This window comes from Uloborus diversus, unplaced genomic scaffold (assembly GCF_026930045.1).
Source record: "Uloborus diversus isolate 005 unplaced genomic scaffold, Udiv.v.3.1 scaffold_14, whole genome shotgun sequence".
Lineage (NCBI taxonomy): Eukaryota > Metazoa > Arthropoda > Arachnida > Araneae > Uloboridae > Uloborus > Uloborus diversus.
In genome coordinates, this window is record NW_026558098.1 from 4050501 (window position 1) to 4072610 (window position 22110).

The 22110-nt window shown below is 32.5% G+C and overlaps 1 protein-coding gene across 1 annotated transcript; it reads right to left on the reverse strand.

Annotated features, from left to right (window-relative positions):
* Positions 1-1458: 1458 nt before the first annotated feature.
* LOC129232940 (probable isocitrate dehydrogenase [NAD] subunit alpha, mitochondrial) lies at positions 1459-9347 on the reverse strand. The gene is made up of 3 exons (XM_054867041.1): positions 9256-9347; positions 8881-9030; positions 1459-1635 (listed from the first exon to the last, which is right to left on the reverse strand). The coding sequence occupies exons 1-3, from the start codon at positions 9280-9282 to the stop codon at positions 1459-1461; spliced, it is 354 nt and encodes a 117-aa protein (XP_054723016.1). The 5' UTR covers positions 9283-9347.
* Positions 9348-22110: the final 12763 nt, after the last annotated feature.

The following is a 22110-nucleotide window of genomic DNA, read 5'->3' on the forward strand; positions in this document are numbered from 1 at the left end:
CAATCACAAATTGCGATAGGACCCTAATCCTTGAATTTTTTTTTTTTTACAAATGGCTCATCACAATCATAATTGCAAAAAACATGATTTGAACAGGTGCTAAAATTTAAATGAATGCCAGGTGCTGGATTTGTTCAAAGATAATTATGTAAAATCAACAGGGTTGAGTATAAATAAAGTCCGTTCTGGTGGACATGGATGCAACTGCCCAGAAGGAGGAACATGCTCACAGGAGCTTGTGGACTAGAAGAGTTTGCATTAAAAGCATAGAAAAATAAAATGAAAGGAACATCAGCTATGGTCAAGGGAAAACAATAAGCAATCCTGATTGCTCCAAAAAAAAAAAAGGTAGGGCACAAGGGCTGTGGGTACTAAGTTCATTAATCAAGATAAGATATAGGCGAGCAGCTAAGTTAGTTTTAAATCACTTAATCCTCATGGCACAAGTTCTTATATGGTTCACAATTGTTTCTGCTTATACTAATTGTTGCTTGTTTTCTTATCAAGTTGTAATAAAGTAATTAGTTTTAAAATGACTCTTTCAATTTTTGGCTCCACCAAATATTTGATGTTGAGGAGCTCTTATTCGGAAAAGTATTTAACTCAATTCAGAAAAAATTACAAGATTAAGACCTAGTTGCCTTAACCAAAACAAGATAAACACAAATTAATATTTTTTGAGACGGATGGATATGTGTACAGAGATGTATGGATTAAAGTCTATTTTAAGCTGCCACAAAAAAATATTTAAGCAGCCGCTGTTGGCTGTTACTAGGTACAAAAAGGTGAAAGGTATAACAAGCAATATATTAAAAAGGCAAATCATCCTGCCACCTGAGCAGCTAGATGATATGGGGTCGTACATATGGACGGCTGGCGGACATACATCAAGCCGTTTCATGTAAAATAAATGTAATTAAAAACAAATGTAATGCAAAACATGTATTTTCAAGTGATTTAAAAATAAATTCTAAATAATGAATAAAAACATATTACTTACTTGAAAATACACTGCCAGCCCAGTCATTTCCAGCCGAGGACTGCAGTTTCGTGCTTATTAGCACTCATCAGCCCGGCATAGGAAAGTGACTGAGCGTCCTCGGCTGGAAATGACTGGGCTGGCGGTGTATTTCACGTATTTCTGCTTTAGCCCAGGCTAATGAGCGGTAATTTACTGAATATACCTTGCCTCCCGTTCAATCTTCGAGTAGAACAGAACCATTGCTTCGGTCACTCGTCTGGTCTGCTAATTCTATATTAGCTACCAATTTGTTTGGCACTCTTGGCTTCCTCAAGAGGTTTTCCATCTCCAGCTCAGTCACTTTCCTATGCCGGGCTGTTGAGTGCTAATAAGCATGAAACTGCAGTCCTCGGCTGGAAATGACTGGGCTGGCGGTAAATTTCACGTATTTCTGCTTGAGCCCTGGCTAATGGGCAGTAATTTACTGAATATATTACTTACTGCCTGATAGCCAAATTTAAAGACCTATGTCCTTTGCCAATAGGTGTAGCCAGAGGTCCTTTAAGTCCAATTGTATTCTTATTTATAGAATCAATAGCTCTTTGAGGGATTCCCATTTTTCCGTCTGGTTGCTTAACAGGTGTAACATCTTCTACTTCCCACTGAATTGGAACCTACAAAATAATTGGAATGTCAGAGATAGTTTCTTGGAGTATATCAATAAAAAAGAATTAATAGAATTATCCCTACTCTGCTCCTGAGGGAAATTGTTCTACTGAAAGTAGGGTTCAAAATAGAACATATGTTTTCTCAAAAAAAAAAACTAACGTGGATAAGTTTTAATGTTTTTTTTAAAAAGATTTTATGTATGACAACACTATTCACAGAAGAGAACAGTATTTGTGTCAAGCTGTCAAGACAACTTTTATTGCAAAATAATAACAGTATTTAGTTCAAAAAATCAATTTTCATTTTTTTTTTTTTTTTTTTTAACGCTTAGTGTAGATTGTAGCATTAAAAAGAAGCTTGTTGCTTCACAAACTTGAGTTTAATCATTGATGAAAATTTTCATTGAATAAATTTGATTATGCTACTTAAAATTGATCATTCTTGTCTCATTTCCTTTTGGACTTTCACAATTAGAAACTAACTTTTTTCTTTGAAACCTGTTAGTAAAAGTAAAATCACATCCAGATTACTTAACTCCTTCCATATATGATTACACTTCTTTTTAATAGTTAGAATTTAAAAACCATGTGCTCTTTTTATTTAAAATACTTTATCAGTGTACTGAGACAGAGAGTGATTTTAAAATATATTAATCAGTGAAAAAAATATTTATTAATATAATAAGAAAACTATATTTTCCTGATTCATTCAACTATAAATGATATATGTCTGTTACGTTAAACTTGTTAAGATATTAGAATTTTAAATAAATTACTATTTTGCAATAAGAAATAAAATATAAAAATTGACATACTATTTTGTTGATAGCCTATATTTTTCTTTGCTTAATAGAAATATTAGAGATTAAATAAGAAATTAATAGCTGAAAAGATATTTCAAAGAAACATCTAGGAAAAATAATGCACTTGTATAGATAAAATTATTTATAAACTAGAAAATCGCCCATCAAGGTATGACAAGGGAAAACTGCTTCTACATTTGAACGAAGTCATTGCCTGTTTGGTGATATTTTGATAGTTGACATTTTAACCCTAACTCCAGTGGATTAACCCTAAACTCCAGCAGATAGCATTCATTGTTAACCACATTTTTTGTTTATTCATTCTTCTAAAATGCCAATCTTACCAGTAAAACGGTTAAGTTACCGGATCCAGTTCAGCCTTGTAAAAACAAAGCATTTTCCTGCATCTCAAAAGTTACCAAAAAATATTATCAAATTTTCATCCTATTCGGAACTCCAGCGCTAGAATACGCTACCTTGCGGTGATTTACAAAACTGCAAATGAAACTAAAACATTTGCCACGTTGCGTTCCACGTGTGTCTGTTGACATAAACACAGGCAGTTTGTTCTGAGTATTTATTTTCGCAATCGATGTGTCTAAGTTTGCTTTCAGCTACAGAAATTAATTCGTCCCTTAGTAGTATTCTCGAGCTTCTCAAAATAATGTTAGTTTTCATTATTTCCTTAATAATTGGTGAAAGCGAAAATTCTGGATTAACAAACTTGATAACGTTATACAAGGTAAAAAATTTTATTGTTTTGTGTGAATTTGTAAGAATATGGAAGTTTTTTTAATCTTAAATTAATTAAACTTACCATATTTTACAGCAGCATTTAGTTGGAATGGACAGTATGCAAAATATTTTCTTGAATATATTATCGTAGAACAAAATGAATAACCGAGAAAGAATTTACTTTATTCCTTTTATTCTCAGCTGAAAGGTTTCGCCAAATTTGTTTAGGGTTATACTTTTAGTATTGTGCGAGCAAAGTAGCCTTGGCGAGATTTCACGTTTTTAGTTAAACCATTTTTAATTTTTATCATGAGTGGAATAAAATGGTAGTAAGATTACAGAATTCGATAAGTGAAAAGAAATAATGGTCAATCAACTGAAAAGAAAACTACCACCATATATCCGTGAGAATTTTGTTGATGATTTGCATAACATGACACAATTAAATCGTAACTCAGAAATTAGAAAAATCGAAACAGAAAATTTTAAAATTAACCGATTCGGGAATTCGAGAGAGCTACAAATGGAAAACAATAAGCGCTAGCCAAGCAAGGCAAAGAAGTATCATCTTTTTTCGATAATAATTTGTAATGTCATATTGAATTTTCTAGCATTAATTGTTATTCTTGTCAGGCCACAATTATTATTTAGTTTTATCAAGAATTGATCAATATCGAATTCAACATCGTGGAAATAGCTGCTTAGAACTACGAACTACGTAGTTTGCATTAATCTTTGACGTTTAGTAATGCTTCTTGAATTCTCATTTCTTTCTACGTGGGTCAGAATATCCACAAGACTTTGAAAATTAATTTAAAAAGAATAAAGCGAAAAAATCATACGTACAAACAAAAATCACAACACTTTTAGCATTTTCTTCGTTACCATGTGCGTTTGTTTTAGTTTTTAAGTCCGCCATTAGACAGTGACTTCAGTGCCCCCTATAGTTCGTTGGAGTTGCGAATGGTGAGAGTTTCATCGTTGGTAACATCAGTAATGTTACTCGATCAATGAACTTATGATGAATATTTCAGTTGTATTAAATGAAAGCAAAAAAAAGTCATTTAATTAAAATATAGTCGAGTCCGGACTTACGCGAGGGATGCATTCCAAGACCCTTCGCGTAAGTTGAAATTTCGCGTTGTGGAAAAGGGTATGTGTAAAAACTTTTATAAACATACTCATACGATTAAACACACTTGTAAACACCACCTCAAACTGTTAAAAACCATTTCTCAACTATACATTACTGTTTCTTAAATAAAAAATAGAATTTTTTATTTATTGTATTAAAAAAAAACGTTTTATTTAACATAAAAAACTGCTACAATGCACAAAATCAATGATCAATGGGAAAGAACGACGTAAAATAAACCACTACGGTACGTATATTATGTAGTAAGAAAAACAAATGCACTATAGTTGTTGAGAAAGTTTCTCTTTTTCCTTCTATCTTCACAAACTTTAAATGAAACAGCACTCTTAGGTGTCATTATATTTCATCAACTTTCCCATATAGAATGAAAAAAATTTATGGAAAATGAGGAGTAGTTCTTTGTATAAGCGATGTTCAGACTAGAACGGTGTGGGAACTTCCGCTCTTAGTGCTGCCAAAGGGATGAAGGTCTATTCACGAAAAAACCGCAATTCCCTTCGGAAAATTTTCATGTTGCAGGTGAAGAATTCGTGCTAGGAATAAAATTCTTTACCGGGGTAAAAACCACGTTATAGCCATTTTGCGTAAGTCGGATCGCATTGTAGCGGGAGTCGACTGTATAGATTAAATGTAGGAGTTGACTTTCAGAGTTTTTAAACATGCCATTCAAACATTGATCTACAAATATGTAGATGTAAAAAAATTTACACTAGTGATACACAAATCTTTTCATACTTGTTCATAATCCAAATGGCAAACTATGATAAATAAATGCCAAATGTTGGCCCCGACAATAATTATGCCAACTTAAATTGATTGTTTGGTAAAATTCATGGTTCAGTCCTGTTTGGCAAAACATACCAGTGAGCCACCAGTAAATAGTATTTTGATAATGGAAAAGTAGTAAAGTGATTCATAAATATCCCATACAGAATGTCCTAATATTACTCATATAAGCTATACAGGGAAAGAAGTTGCAATTGAGTAGGTATAGATATCCAATTTATTGGAGTAACTTAATTTGAATTTATAATATGTTGAAAAAATGACTCAACGCATTAAAAATCTTTTTATGATTTTCTCAGCATCAATATTTTGAGTCTGCACAGTTTAAGCTCATTTCTTTTGCATTGAAAAAGGGATTCTTTGTATTGCCAAAACCATCTGCAGTAATCGGCAATTTGTGCTACTTAACATTATTTCTTATTTTATCAATATGGATGTTTTGGAAACATCAATGTATTACTGTTGATGCTTTACTGCCGCAGTTTTTTTAAACGTCAATGTTTTTTACTTAAATAAAAGCACTTTATAAAAAAACGTCCATAGTTGTCACATGTACCATATTGGAAATACTTTTCATAGTTAGTTGTTTGAAGTACTGTTTCCTACGGCACTTTTACGAGGGCGCAGAGTCCTGCCCTCCTTTTTCGCATTTCTTAATGGGCTGCCTTTGCCCTTTTGAAGTTTTACAAATACAAAAGTGACGACCAGCAACAGGCTCTGGGCCCAGCTAGACTGGTCCCTAGTCAATTTACAATCCTCAATGAAGATCAATGGCCCTCTTAAAACTATCTACTCCCTTGCTCATTACCACCTCTTCCAGTAAACTGTTCCAAGGTTCCACTACCCTGCTAAAATAATAATTTTTCCTAACTCACTCCGTAATATGATCTAGATCCTCTTGCAGCTGTTTTGCTTGTTCTTCATTTTCTACAGTCCCCATAACTTTAACATCATCAGCAAAACAATTCATGTTCCCAGAAATATTTTTGTGAATATCGTTCATAAAAACAATGAACAAAACAGGCCCTAACACTAATCCTTGAGGAACACCGCTTAAAACCTCACTCCACTTAGAATAATTTCCCCTTACAACTACCCTTTGTTTCCTTCCGGTCAGCCAGTTTTTTTATCCAAATGAAAGTTTTCCCTCTTTTTTCCCGAAAAATAGTGGTTCATGCAAGCCTGGCCTGGAAATCTGAACTCCCTTGGGTTTTTATTTTTATTTACTAGAATTTTGATAGAATAGAAACCTAAATGCCTTTTATGTCTTCAGCATAATTTCTTATGAACATTAAAAAACTAAACATTACAAAAATAATAACTATAAAAAAATGCCAGGACCCTACAAAACCGTAACGTTTTGTGTACACAAAAACATAAAATAAACAAATAAATAAATAAAAATAAATGTATAAAAGACTACTTTTTATAGATTATAAAATTTCTGTCAAAAAGTGCTCTTTTATTTAGAAGCCGCCTGCTCCATTTTTGGTCTAGGGAAAACACTATAAAAAGTTGATCCAATTAGAGAATTAAAGATTATTTTTCGAAATAAAACAAAAAATATAAAATGTTAATGTCTGAAATAATTAAAATAAATTCCTAATTTTACTGTAGAAACAAATGTTTTTATTATATCTCACTGTCAGCAGAACATACAGTATGATGTCAAAAATTCAAACACACTCCTATAAAATTTTAAGTCTTCTCAATGTTCAATAAACAGTAAGAGTTAAACTCTTAAATTTTGCAAAAAAATGTAATTACATATTGCATTTCTTTAATTTAAAATTTTGCCATTAGAGAGCAAAAATGTGTCGTATTTACATTTTTAAGTATTTTCGGGACGTTCTTTTTAAGAGTGTAACCTCTTGGGTTGTGCTTGATCCATGCGGAATGAAACATCTGGGAACACTCCCGATTGTAAGAAGAACAATTCATACCAATAATGGCATGTTTTGAGATATTTCAAATAGTATTTTTGAAATTTGGTGCAAGAAGTCATAAATGAAACGCAACTTTTTAAAACTTACATTTAATCTTCTTGAAACAAAAAAAAAAATATTTTGTTGGAAGAGAAATAGTTCCATCAGAATCTATATATATATATATATATATATATATATATATATATATATATATATATATATATATATATATATATATATATATATATATATATATATATATATATATATATTTTCATGATATCTTATGCTTAAACTCTGAAATCACTCTCTTGAAAAATGACATTTTTTGTTATATGACGTTGTTGAAAGAAAAGAGGGATACAACCATTGATTTTGCAAAAGTATAAAAGTTTATATATTTTATCTAGCAATCACTTTAACATACAAATATTCCGCTACCAATATATAATTACATACAAGAGACTTTCAGAAAGTAAGCTCTGTTTCAGAATGAAAAAGAGCAAGTAGAGACTGAGCAAAGAAATTTAATGCACAAAAATCTACCACCCTTACACCATTTTTCAACAGTGCTCCCAAAGTTTTCCAAACATTTGTCACAGCGTGGTCAAGTTTCTCTATATACCTATTTGTAAAATGTTACTGCTTGTAGTCATCCATGAGGACTCTTTCAGGGCTTTGGCTAGAATGCTTTTGAAATGCTTTTTTAGCCAACAGTGCAGCATTGTTAGCAACAAAGCCAATAAAATGCTTGGGTTTATCAAAAGATCTATTTCAAACAAATCTAAAGAAGTTCTTCTGCCCTTGTATAGAAGTTTGGTAAGACCCTATTTGGAGTATGCTGTTCAGTTTTGGTCTCCTTACCTTAGGAAAGACATTAATGTATTGGAAAGGGTTCAAAGGCGGGCTACAAGGCTAATAATTGGACTTTCCCACTTAGATTATGATTCCAGGCTTAGAAGGCTAAAAATGTACAGTCTTGAGCAAAGAAGAGACCGAGGGGACATGATTCAGATGTTTAAATTTATTAAAACGAAAGATGTTACGGGGCTGAAGTTTAGCACTGAAAACAGGACAAGGGGTCATTGTTTTAAGCTATTTAAATCTCAGGCTAACACGGATATTAGGAAAAATTATTATTTTAGCAGGGTAGTGGAACCTTGGAACAGCTTACCGGAAGCGGTGGTAATGAGCAAGGGAGTAGACAGTTTTAAGAGGGCTATTGATCTTCACTGGGGATTGTAAATTGACTAGGACCAGTCTAGCTGGGCCCAGAGCCTGTTGCTGGTCGTCACTTTTGTATTTGTATAAAATTTTCAGCACAGCCCCAACCCCTCTCTCAGTAACTTCCATTTGTTTCTGCATCTAAAGTCTTTCTTTGGCGGACGTGGGAACAATAGCCATGATGAGCTCAAAGAACACAAAACCCCATGGTTGACTACACAGGCGGCAGCATTCTATGGAGAGGGTTTACAAAAATTTGTACCACGTTATTACAAATGCCTGGAAAATCACGGAAGCTATGTTGAAAAATGCTGTAAGAGTGGCCAATTTTAATGCTTATTTTTAAAACAAAATGCACTTAAAATTATTTTTCTCTGAATTTGAGGTACGTAACGAAAAAAACAGAAAGAATGGAGCATCCAGTCTGGGGCCCACCACGTTCTGGTGAGTACCAACTGTCAACTGTACTAACACTTATACAGATATAATTTCTTGTTAATCTAAAATTATGGCTCAAAAGTTTCCAGCTTTCTTAAGAAATAATTTATATCACAATATTTGCAAGTGTATTTGTTTAATTTTGCATTAAAAACCTGGTAAAGAACTAGGACATAAATACTTTTGCTGCTTCAAATATCTTCTGCACAGCAACTGATATCTCTGGTCCAATACCATCTCCAGGTATGAGAGTTACAGTGCGAACATTGGACTCATTACGAACAAATTGAAAGACAGGAGAATTCTTCAGAGAAATAATTCGTGATTTGGACTGAAAGAAAAAAGATTAAATTAAAGAGGTGTACATACATAGTGTGTTTTATTACAAAAAACAAAAACTGAGAAAATTTTTATTATTCAAAACATACTATATCAAGAGAAACTATGATAACATCTTGCGATAAAACAATCGTCTAGCCATAGAAAAAGTCAGGAATGGAAATTTTCTAAGTGAAAACTAAATGATACATGTAAAATAAAGATCAGTTATTCTTACCAAACATTTTCGAAATACATTAGCCATTTTAAGAAAGAATTTAAATTTATTCCTAGGTTTTGTTGACCTTGCCGGAGAGCGAAAAGACTTCTGCTTTTATCAACGTGATGCCAAATTTTGTTTAGTAATTACAGTGAAAAGTCAAAAGTTTTACATAGAAAAGAAGTTTTGCAGCAAGTTTCAATAAAACTTGAACGATTAATAATCAAGCTTTCATTCTGTTTATGAAATATAAAAATTAAAATGTGTATCAACTATTTTTCTAAAATTCTAGATTTGTAAACTGCAACCGTAGTATCCAAATTTTGCGGTCTCTTTAAACCTTTTTTTTTTTTTTTTAAACTGACGCACCTCTCTCGCTTTAAAAAAAGTGAAATGCTGCAAATTAAATTTTAAAGTTGTAAAGGTACTTGAAAACCCAATGGGGGAAAGAATTCTAATTTCTATATAATTTACTGCGAAAGAAGGCTTTGGACGAAACTTGTGCTCGATACTTTGGTTTTGTTTAGTCAGCATTGCTAGTAACAAAGCCAACAAAACGCTTCGGTTTATCAATAGATCTATTTCAAACAAATCTAAGAAGGTTCTTCTGCCTTTAAATGGGAGTTTAGTAAGACTTTATTTGGAGTACGCTGTTCAGTTTTTGTCGCCTTATCTGAAGAAAGATATTTTTGTATTGGAAAATGTTCAAAGAATAGAACTAGATTATTAAGGGGACTTTCAGATTTTGATTGATACCAAACTTAATAGGCTTAACATGTATAGCCTGGAGCAAAGGAGAGTCAGAGGGGACATGATTCAGTTATTTAAATTTATCAAAATGAAATATATAAATGGATTAAATTTTTGCCGGGAAAGCAGAATGAGGGGTCATTGTTTCAAGCTATTTAAATCTCAGGCTAACTTGGGAATTAGGAAAATATACTACTTTAGTAGGGTCGTGGGCACTTGGAATAGCTTACCAGAAGAGGCACCAATGAGCAAGGGGGTGGATAGCTTTAAGAGGGCCATTGATCTTCATTGGGAACTAATTAATTGACTATTACCAGCCTAGCTGGGCTTAGAGTCTGTTGCTGGTCGTCACATTTGTATTTATGTGGAAGCATATTCATTATATAGGAATATATATTCACAATATTTTTACGTTTTAACACTTTGTACTTCAAGGAAAGAATGCTTGAGAGTTGAAATAAATTACAAGTAAAGAATATTCTGCATTTTCAACTTACATTTCAGAAAATCTAAAACACTTGTAAGATTTAGATTCTTATATCTAATCTTACCAAGTTATATTGCAAATAAATAATAAATATTTTTAATCAAATGAAATATACATGTTATTGGAAAAAATCCACTATATATGAATAATTCATGTGTAGGCAAGGCCGTATCCAGAAATATTTTTCGGGAGGGGCCCGGATTAGCACATTGCCCTAACACACACACATATAGTATATATAGACACACCAAACGCATAAAAATGTTAACATAGAAAACTTTTTGTCTCGATGTTTAATGATTCCACTGTTTGGACTGTTATTTTAATTTCTTATTATTTTTCTTATTCACCTTGTAGTGGTTAGGATAACAGGAGAGTGTCCCTTTAAGTCGGATGTAGAACATCCATAATTTCAGGGGGTCGGGGGTTTTCCCCCGAGAAATTTTCGAAAAAAAAAGCTGTATTTTGAGGATTTATATTAGGTAATTGTGACTACAAAAATATGAAAAAAAAAAAAAAATAAGCAAACAAAGTGTTTTAAAAGTTATACATTCTTTTGCAAATCAAGATCAAACAAAATAAAAACTGCTTGCTCGACAAATCATGAAACTTAATGGACAGAGAGGAAAAACGAGAGAGGAGAAAAGAGAAGCACTTCGTTATCTGCTCATATCGGCTTTTAGTGAAATTTGTTTTTGATCACTCCCCCTCCCCCATTTTTTTTTCATTAAATGCCCTACAGTATGAAAATTATTCAAAATAGTTTAAAAGAAATGGTGTAGACATTCAGAAAATAAGAACGGAAGAGTAATATTCTGGCCATTTGGACAATTCATACTTTATTTTCTTGATAAGATACAAAATTGAAGAACTTTTCTAGGAATTTCAAAAACTTAAATAATTTTCAAAGACTCTCGAACAGTTGAAATTATTTGAAGCTCTTTATTTACACTTTTCAGAAGTTGATTGCAGTCTTACAAAATGATTATAACTTTGTAAGACACACCCGTTTTAAGTTAAAAATAAATGCAACGAAATATTTCTCGAGACAATCTTTTTTTTTTTTTTTTTTCAATCACAAGTAGTGCAGAAAATGAAAGAGAGTAGAGTAAGTGTTATTTTTTTTCTCATATTAAAGATATTAACAGTATGCAGTAGAAGTAAGAAAAAAAACAAGCAATAACAAAAGAACTTCCATGATACTGAATTCAGCATTAAATAAATGCAAGACAAGAAACATATCAGTCACAAAAATGATCTTGAAAGTTATGCTACAAAAACGCGAGAATCGTGATTTTTGCATTTTTTACTCAGGATGTATCAAGGAGCTGAATTTGTCACATCTTGGTAACAAGATACTCGCCTAATCGGAAACTAGGGACCCAGCCTTTGAGGAGTCCCCGGCTCGAAATCAGTACAGTGTAAGTTTTATAAGAGTTTTAGGGGGAGGAGGGCAGGGTCGTGCACAGAGGGAAGAAGGGACACCTGTTGGCCCGGGCTCGACCTTAAATGGGGCCCAATATTTTTAAACCTAGGGTAGAAAATATGGGTAAGCAATATGGAGGGGGCCCAAAAAAAAGCATTTGTGACAGCCCCAAAATTTCTGTGCACGCCCCTGGAGGAGGAAGTGCACAGAAGTCAGTTTGGTAGACTTGAAAAATCTACCGAACTGACAAAGGGCCTGCCTTAACCCTGGACGGCCCTGAATTGAATTGGGAAAGAGAGCAGGAAGTCCTAATTAAAGGTCTAAATTTCAAGTGCGCCTTGCAGCTAATGAGAACTAGAACTGCTTTTTCTGTATTTCTTCAAAATATTATAAATTTTGAATAGTAGCAAAATTAAGAATTAAAAAAAAACATTGTTATTTTCCTTTTCTGACATTAAGAATTTGAAAAAAAAAAAAAAACTTCTGTTTTACGGTTCAAAACATTTCGGGTTTCGGGGGGGGCCGGGCCCGTCAGGCCCCCCCTCTGGATACGGCCCTGTGTGTAGGTAGCACAAGTTAATGTTTAAAACACCTCAAAATCGAAATGTTAATAATGGGTTGCAATCATGGTCATTCTACACCAGGGTTTAGAAATGAAATGTACATTTGGAGCATTTATTTACGGTCCGAGACCAGCAAAAATTGCTTCAAATCACCACAAAATAGAGTTCAATAATCCGCGGGACCATTCCATGATCACCATCAATTCAGAAATTTCGTATTTGGGTCATTTCACGTAACTGAGACATATATGTAGAGTTTGTAGCGGTGCCTTTTTTGCCATAACTTTTTAATTTACTGTTTGATTAGCATATTATTTTATTTTGAGCTTTTCCTACCAACACACCAACTTAAATTAAAATATTTTGCTAATCAAACAGTAAATTAAAAAGTTATGGCAAAATAAGGTACCGTTACAGACTCTACATAAATGTCAAAAATACCGTGAAAAAACCAATTTTCATTTTAAACTTTTTGTTTTTACGTTTGTAGCAAATTAGTTTATGATTAAATTTTTCTCATATGAATTTTAAGTTAAAGCCAACGTAATCAAGATTTTATTTAAAAAAAAAAAGATGTCAGCAAAATTGTTATAAATTGTTATGCAGCAAAATTGTTATGCAGAAAAATATTTCAAGTTAAACTACATTTTGTGTTAAGTGAACCAATCATTTTGTTTTTGGACCAGTAAATCTTTACTGATCTTAATAGTAAACCTAGCACACTGGTCCACAGAACATGTTACTTGTTCTAAGACTATGCATTGGTTTTACTGAATTAATTCATAATTTGTAGTAGTCACCCAACTAAAAAAGTTTATTTATTGTTTTCTAAATTTGTATTATTTTTATTTTAGATTTCAATTTTGAAGAGAAATCATCTGAAAAAAGTTAACTTATTTATAAAATGTTGAAATACAGCAGGTTTGTATATTTAGCTAAGTTATGAATGTTGTGTAATAATTCTGCATGCTTGCAAGGACAGATTCAGGAATCCTTCAAGGGAGGGGTGAAATTGGGTTTTTAGAACTTCAAGTTTTCGAACCTTCTCCCAATATAATCTAATATGGTTTAAAATTGTATTTTGGGAATTACGGTTTTGAAAAATTAGTAGAAAAGAGCTTGAACCTCATTCCTTTCTCTAACATTAAAACCGCATTTTTAAGACCTCAAGTTTGCAGTATTCCAAAAATTTTCCAGTTGAGAGTTTCCTTAAATTCGTTGCAGATTGACTAAAAAATGTTTTGTGAACTTGAACGTTGAAAAATTGCTTGTAGAGTCCCTCGAAGAGGTGATTGCCCCCATTGCCCCTCCCCTATATCCGTCCTTGCATGCTTCTGTATGCCTCCCCCCTCCTCTCTTTCAAATTTTTAATAAAACAGAACAAGAAATAATTTTATGCTGAAAACTGAATATGGGTTACTGTAATCTCAAGATAAATTTTTTTTATTCTACTACCAGGGCTTGAAATACTGCCCGATATGCCCGGGGCATATAAAAATTCCGATCAGGCATGAATCTTTTACCCTTACATGCCCAATTTTTAATCAAATATTTTTTTCTAAAACTTTATTATTTGGTATTTTATTGAAAATTACTGTATCCTTACTTGGAGCTCAAAATTTATTTCAAGCCATACTGCTTAGATGGTTTGCTGTTTCCAGTTTGTGTGGAAGTGATCCTTCCCATTATATAAATTAAATTTAACCCACGGCTTATTATGTAATATTTATTCAAACTATTTTTTTTTAATGATTTATATGAAAAAATTCATCTGATTAATGCTGTACAACAAATTCAAATGCTTTTATTGATATACAATAAGGAAAACTGTGCATGTGAAATTTTAGACAAACATGCCCGGCAGCTCATGTAAATTTTTAAAGATCTTTCTAGCCCTGTCTACTACTATTATAATCCATTGTTGTTTCACTTTATTATACATTGTCAATAACCATGTATATGGTACAAGAATACTGTCAATGGTGCTCCTGTTGAGAAGGTATTTAAAGAAAATGGAACCAACCTTGATGGATGATTTTCACATAGCAAGAACTACTTATGGAAGCTACTTGCTGTGCAGCAACAAAAATTTGAAGCATATTATACAGAGAAAAGCATTAATTTCAAATTTATGTCTTCGTTATCTTACAGGGAAGCTACAGGCTATTGAGCCATTTCAATGACAATCTCAAGAGTAAATTTTATCATTTATAATAAAGGCATGTATTTGACTAAATGTTTTTAGAGCAAAAAACATTCCAAGTGGAGATGACCATAAAACATACCAAGAAAGAGCCCCCTAAAAAAGAAAAAAACCCTCAAAACACCCTCCCCTAAAAATTTCAGTCCCCCCTTTCCTCCTTCCCTAGGTGGGCACCCCGGGTAAAAGGTTATGATCAGCCACCACAAGGTCATATGGTGTTTCATGTTCATATGAATTTAATAAGACTTTAGTTCTTTAAAAAAAAATTTTATTTTGCACATTTTAAAGAGAAAAAGATAATTTTTTCTATTACTCATCTTTTCCTCATCCTGTCTGTTACTGGGTATCATCAGATTTTTCTGTGTCTGTTACTACAGGTCGGACCTTTTTTCGCCGTTGAGCAAATAAAAATAGAATTGACTTAATTCAGAGGATCCAGAAGGAACCAAAGGTTAGATGAGATGTAGTTGTGTGCATGAGAGAAAAATAGTCTAAAGTCTAAATACATTAAAAGGCTTAGAAAATTGAGTTAACCTGAGAGCAATGTCTTAAGCATACCTGTGACTGGTTCCGTTTCCCTATTAGGTGTGAAACTTTTTTTTTCTTTTTGTATTATCAAAACAAATCTCTTGCCCTTAACTTTAATAATGTAAAATCAATTACAGTTTCAGATTTATTATTAAACTAAGCAGGTTTTCCCTCAGTTTTTAAACTATTGTAAGTAAAACTCAAATTCTAAATGGCTTAGTTTCCTTATGAGGTCTAATTTTGAACATCAATATAAAAACCAATGTAAAGTTCAAATTCTGAAAAGTTTAGCTGTTCATGTAATATTATTTTTTGATAGGAATACAAAATTAATTTTTGTTCCTGCTAGACAATTTTAAGAAGGAAATTGCTTTTTATTCATGGATTTACAATTAATGAAATTTGTATCAAATTCCTTACTTTTCAAAAATTATTTAGAAAGCAGATTCTGAAATCAAAATGTGATGATGTTGAAGCTGAAATGAAAAAAATAGACGAAAAAATTGGTGCTTTAAAGACAGAGATTTATGAAACATCCCTTTCTGCAGGTGCTTCAAATAAAGTAATGTATATTTATTTAAATTTATTTGTGAAAAGAGAAAAAGCTAAACAAAAACCAGTTTTCAAATTTATTTTTTTGCTGCATGTTCTCTCTCTCTTTTTTAAATGCAAAATGCATGAAGCTCTTTAAAATGTTTTTTAAACTCTTTAAATTTTATTTTACTCTCTTAGGGCTTTTAAAAAAGTTGTTGGGTGGAGTTGATTTTGCATTTTCTTACTTAGTCATACAAACTTTCAAGAGTCGTTGAATATACAGTAAAAGCCCTCCAACGCGGGCACTAGCGGGACAATTTTTTTTGTCCGCAATAGAGAGGTATCCACAGGACAGGGGTTTAATAATGTTATTTGCATTGGAACTGGAGAATTAAAAATTGACCGCATAAGAGGGGTGTCCGTTAGGATGGGTTTTACTGTATTTTCCCCCGGCTCTAAATGCACTGGTAAAATTGTATTTTCACTTTATTTGTGAACTAGCATAGTTGCAAAACACAGTTCTTAAAGCAATATTAATTGTATGATTAAATTGTAGGAAGTTCTAAGAATATATCATGCTTATTGAAAATCAGCACCAAATATATTGAAACGAATTTTCCTATCTAAAAATGTAGTATTACATCTATTCTTTTTTTTAATCAGTTCATTTCCGCTCTTTAATGAACAAGTTATAAAAAATATGTGACTTTTATTTTTTAAATACATGTGTAGTAGTGTAGAATTATCAAATGTCTTGTTTTAAAGAAAAATAATAAATGGTCAACCTTAGTCATGTTGTTAAATTTCAGCAGGCTGTAAAATTTTTATTTAGTGCCAAATATAACCATAGACCACTATAAAATCTGCTACTTTTTCTAATAAAAAAGAGAAAAAAAAAACCTATCTTGACTTTTAAAACCCAACTAAATCACAATTGCCATTCTTACAAATACAAATGTGAAGACCAGCAACAGGCTCTGGGCCCAGCTAGGCTGGTCCTAGTCAATTAATTAGTCTCCAATGAAGATCAATGGCCCTCTTAAAGCTATCCATCCCCCTGCTCATTACTGCCTCTTCTGGAAAGCTATTCCAAGTGCCTATAACCTTATGTGGATTATTTTACTATGCACCGTCTTCAAACTTATTACAATTTAAGCTTCTTTTCATAAAAAGAAAGAAAATAAACAATATTTAATAATATGATTATACAAAGTTGAAAAAGATTGATTGTAAAATACTGTTTAAGGCTTTCACGGCCGGCGTCAATATGGGGAGATAACATTTCCGGGCTTATTGGCCGTGGTCTAATTGGAGTAAAAATTCCAGACGTTTCGTCTTGCTTTGCTGCAGCCATCATCAGAACCGCTCGCCACAACAGTCTAAAACATACTGTGATCCCATCCGATCAGAAACCGGTAGCCACCACGGCTTGTGAATCCCATCCAGTCAGGTATCAGGATCACCCAGTGGCTTGAATCTCATCCAATCAGGAACTTTATTCCACCAGCGGCTTGAGAACGCCTCCCAATCAGGACCAGCAGCCCAGACCATGGCCAATAAGCCCGGAAATGTTATCTCACCATAAGAATGATTGTGTTCAAGAATAGTAAAAAAGAAGAACCTATAAAAAGTAAAATTTCCTATACTGGGCCATTTCTGCTTCTCTGCTTTATTCGAAAGTTAACACGGTGCTCAGTTTTCTACCACCAACTAAACTTGATAGGCCAGAGAGTACCACTCAGAAATTAGATAGAATATTTGAATGGTCGATTGAAACAACCTTGGATGTTACAAAATACCAATTTTACTGGGGAGCATTTTTTCCCTGAGAGCTCATTTAAATTTGAGAAAGTTAATAAGAAAATGTCATCTCGCAGTGTTGCTCTATCATAGTAAAGGTTTTCCTCCAAAGGATAAATATAAAGCCAATTTTTTTAACAATTAACCAACCAGCATTATTTCACTGAAAAACTAATTAAAAAAATCTCATCCAATGTTCCAGACAAAAATTTATTTGTTGAAATAATAATGATGATATTTAATGGACTTTATAAATACCAGTAACATTTTCTTTCAGCAAGTTGCAGAATTCGATGATCATATTCAAAACTATCAAAATGTTCCTGAATTTATTGTGACCGTAAAAAATGACAGGTAAATTTTATATAAGCTGTATATGTGATAGAATGTAAGTTGATGATGTAGTTTGTTCTAATATTTTTACAAATACAAAAGAAACATCCAGAAACAGTCAAATGAAATAGCTCTTAGTCAATTTATCAATTCCCAATGAAGATCAAGAGCTCTCTTGAAATTTTTCATTCCATTGCAAGTAACAGCTGCTTATGGTAGACTCATCTAAATGCATATAATGATTGGTAAAGTAGTAATGATTTTTCCCAATTTGGTAATTGAATTAGTATTTAAATAGCTTGAAGCAATAACCTGTGATTTTGTCTTCTTTGCCAAAATTTAGCCCATGAACATCTTCCATTTTAATAAACAACTTCATCAAATATGCTTGGGTTTATCAATAGATCTACACTGCTCAAAAAAATTAGGGGAGCACACGGTTTTAACAAAATTAAGAAAAATATTATTGCGGAAACTAATTTCCAATAAAGTCTCAATGTTTTCAGAAAACATGAGAATAAAGCGTAAACTTTGGAAACAAATCAACTTTTCTGTCGTCGAAAAGCAGAAAAACGATGCAAGCGCAGAAATCGCGATTTGACAGAAGCCCATTTTTTCGCTATTTGGGAGCCGTAAAATTCAACCGTTCATTTTTTTTTTCGATTCAAAAATGCTACGACACTTTATCGAGGGACTGGAATCGGGACAAACAGAAAAAACTGTAGCAGACGAGGCTGGAAATGCATAATTTCATGTTCGTTTCACTGTTCTAGAGGAGTAAAGTTCCCAGTCAAATTACTTCTGCTTCTTTTTTGCTGTATTGCATCTTAATACACATGTAAACTCCATTTTATGCCTTTGCAAGGCTATTTCACAACGGCTTCTTCACTTTTGTGTGATTGCTCCGTGCTCCCCTAATTGTTTTGAGCAGTGTATTTCAAACAAATCTAAAGAAGTTCTTCTGCCCTTGTATAGAAGTTTGATAAGACCTCAGTTGGAGTATGCTGTTCAGTTTTGGTCTCCTTATCTTAAGAAAGACATTAATGTATTGGAAAGGGTTCAAAGGCGAGCTACAAGGCTAATAAATGGACTTTCTCACTTAGACTATGATTCCAGGCTTAGAAGATTAAAAATGTACAGTCTTGAGCAAAGAAGAGACCGAGGGGATATGATTCAGTTGTTTAAATTTATTAAAATGAAAGATGTTACGGGGCTGAAGTTTAGCACCGAAAACAGGACAAGGGGTCATTGTTTTAAGCTATTTAAATCTCAGGCTAACATGGATATTAGGAAAAATTATTATTATAGCAGGGTAGTGGAACCTTGGAACAGCTTACCGGAAGAGGTGGTAATGAGCAAGGGAGTAGATAGTTTTAAGAGGGCCATTGATCTTCACTGGGGATTGTAAATTGACTAGGACCAGTCTAGCTGGGCCCAGAGCCTGTTGCTGGTCGTCACTTTTGTATTTGTATTTGTATCATATTCTCTCCGACTTTCCTTTGCTCCAGTAAAATCTTCAATTTTAAGGAGGTGGGGCGAATCTTGAAACTGCTGCCCTTGCCCATCTTTCTTCTTGTTTTATATTGTGTTTTAAAAAAATATATGAATAGTGTGGATTGGCCACCCCTCAGAAGTTGCCACCTATGGCAAGAGCTCTGGCTTGTTATCCCTAGATACGGCATTGCTTTGCTTATATTAAGATTTGATATATACCATATAAAACTCGCATATAAGAAGGAATTTAGTACCAAAAAATGAGATTTTCCATCCCGTTCCAAAATATTTTCCATCTTGAACACATCACCAAACTTGCACCCATGTTTAGTTTTTACAAACTATTTTTAATAGAGTATATTTTATTTCGAGTGTTTTGCAATAATCAAACTTTTGTTTTAGTTCATACCATCTGTAAATAATTAATGTTTCTATTTTTGATACCAGTTATATCAAATACGTTGAAGATTTATGTGTGAAAAACAGTGGGCTGAGTTATATTGTTGAAATTCTGAAAAATGAGAAGTATGTAAAAGATGAAATTCCTGTTGACAAAATTGTAAGCAAATTTTTCCTTTATAATATTAAATATAGAATGTATAGCTCATAACCATAAGTCATACACATCATAATTCACAACTAAACATAAAAAATGCTCAAACAAAAAAATAAATTAATTAATTAAAAAAATCACTATAAATTTATACAGTGGCTCCCAAAAGTGTTCGTACACCTACGACTTTCAATGAAATAGGCCCTTATCCATTGGTTAGAATTAATATTTCGGAATTGGTATTTTATTATAAGATCTATGATCTATTTTTAACAAAACTACACAAAATTTTTTAATAAAACATTAAAACTTAATTTTTTAAAAATCAAAAACCAAAAAGTTAAGGAAATTTTATCTCACAAAAGTCTTTGTACACTTTGAAAAAATGTCAAAAATTAGTAAATAATCTAACTTTTTACTAAGTTATTATTTAGTGGGATATCATGCAATAACAACAACAGCATTTAAACGTCTGGGAAGAGATTTCATTGTTTCTTTCTTTCTTTTTTTGTGCAATTTCTGAGTAAGTGTTCAGCCGCACTACGAGTCTTACTGTTTCTAGTTCGCTTTTCGTTTCAATGGTGTATTTTCGTAATCTAGCCACCAGATATCTCCAAATATGTTCCATTAAGTTTAAATCTAGCGATTGAGGAGATATTTCCAAGTTTAAGGACAAATTTTGAGGCACCAAACGCGAACGTGTGCTTCTTATCGTTATCTTGATAAAAAACAAAGTTGTTTCCGATTACCAAATTTTGGGGTAATAGTTTTAAATTGCTTTTTAAAATATTTAAATGAACAGCATAATTCATTATTTCATCAAAAAATTCCAAATTTCCAAGTCCTGATGCTGAGATGCACCCTCACACAAGAACATCTTCACCATTCTGATTAACCGATCCAACTAAGTTCTTAAGATTAAATTCCTCTTTTTTTCTTTCATTTACAATTATACAACAATATAACCCAAAATATTGAATTTATTTTCGTCTATAAATAAGACGTTGTTCCAAAACGTATTGAGCTTATTTAACATTGATTTTACGACGGAAAGTGTAAGCTTACTGTTTTTCGCACGAACAAGAAAATTTCTGCGAGAAGAGGTCCATTTAACCCAGCTAATCCAAGAACTTTCGAACAATTTTAGGTAAAAATTAAACGTAAAATATTTCATTCAATTCTGTAGAAACTTTATCAGTTCTGAAATGTGTATTTTTCATATTTTTTTTTAACTGTAAACCTCCGATCACGCTTTGTTAACTTTGCCAGTTGACCTTTTCTTACCTTGTTTTCGATCCGATTCTTGTCTTCAAAGCATTTTATCAAGCCCTTCACTATAGAATGGTATAAATTAACCAATTTAGAGACATTTCAAATCAATTTACGGCTACTGTGAGGGAAAAAACCAAATTTCGAATCGTGTTCGTTGTTTTTTACGCATACCTGCCATTTTAAAATAATAAGCAGAATATTAGGGAATAAAAACACAAAAAATTAAAGTCAAATGACTTTACAGTATCATTACAACGCAAAAATAATAAAAAAACCACATATGATAATTTTAATTATGAATTTATTCGAAACTATTTCAGTGTACGATGACTTTTGTGGCGTATTTTTTCTCTGTCTCTTCGTTTTTTGACAAATTTCAAAAATAAAATCTGGCAATATTCAAAAAAAAAACTACTGGGTTTTATTCACAATGGCATAGGAATGGTGTGAAAAAAAATTGGACTTCATATTCGAATTCAGTTTTGCGTTATTTTGGTTTTACTACAAAATTTCAAGGTGTACGAACACTTTTGGGAGCCACTGTAGGCTAAACCTTGGAGAATTTGTTCTTTACATTTGTTTATTTTTTTTGTGCAATGAGAAAATATTTCTTGGGGGGGGGGAGAGATTACTAATTAAAGGGGGGAAAAATGGTTCTGAATCGTTTTGATTAAACCCTTAAATATTGAGACCGGCAGTTATTCATAACGATAATATAATTTAAGAACAATGATTTCATGAACAATGTCTTCAATTTTCCAACAGTTCCTGATAAATTTGAGAAACAAAAAAAGGTGGCAGGGGTTGTGGGATCATGAACTCAGTAATCTACCCCTGATTCTTCGGTTGCATTTCTGTGATCAAAATTTTAGGAAAAACTTTGCATCCTCTGTATGAAACTACGTGTCTTTTATGATTATACTGAGCATT

Coding starts and splice junctions, on each gene's coding strand:
- LOC129232940 (XM_054867041.1), bottom strand. CDS start 9,282: ATGGCTAATGTATTTCGAAAATGTTTG. Junction 9,031..9,255: donor ATGTATTTCGAAAATGTTTG/GTAAGAATAACT, acceptor TTTTTCTTTCAG/TCCAAATCACGAATTATTTC. Junction 1,636..8,880: donor AGATATTTGAAGCAGCAAAA/GTATTTATGTCC, acceptor ATTATTTTGTAG/GTTCCAATTCAGTGGGAAGT.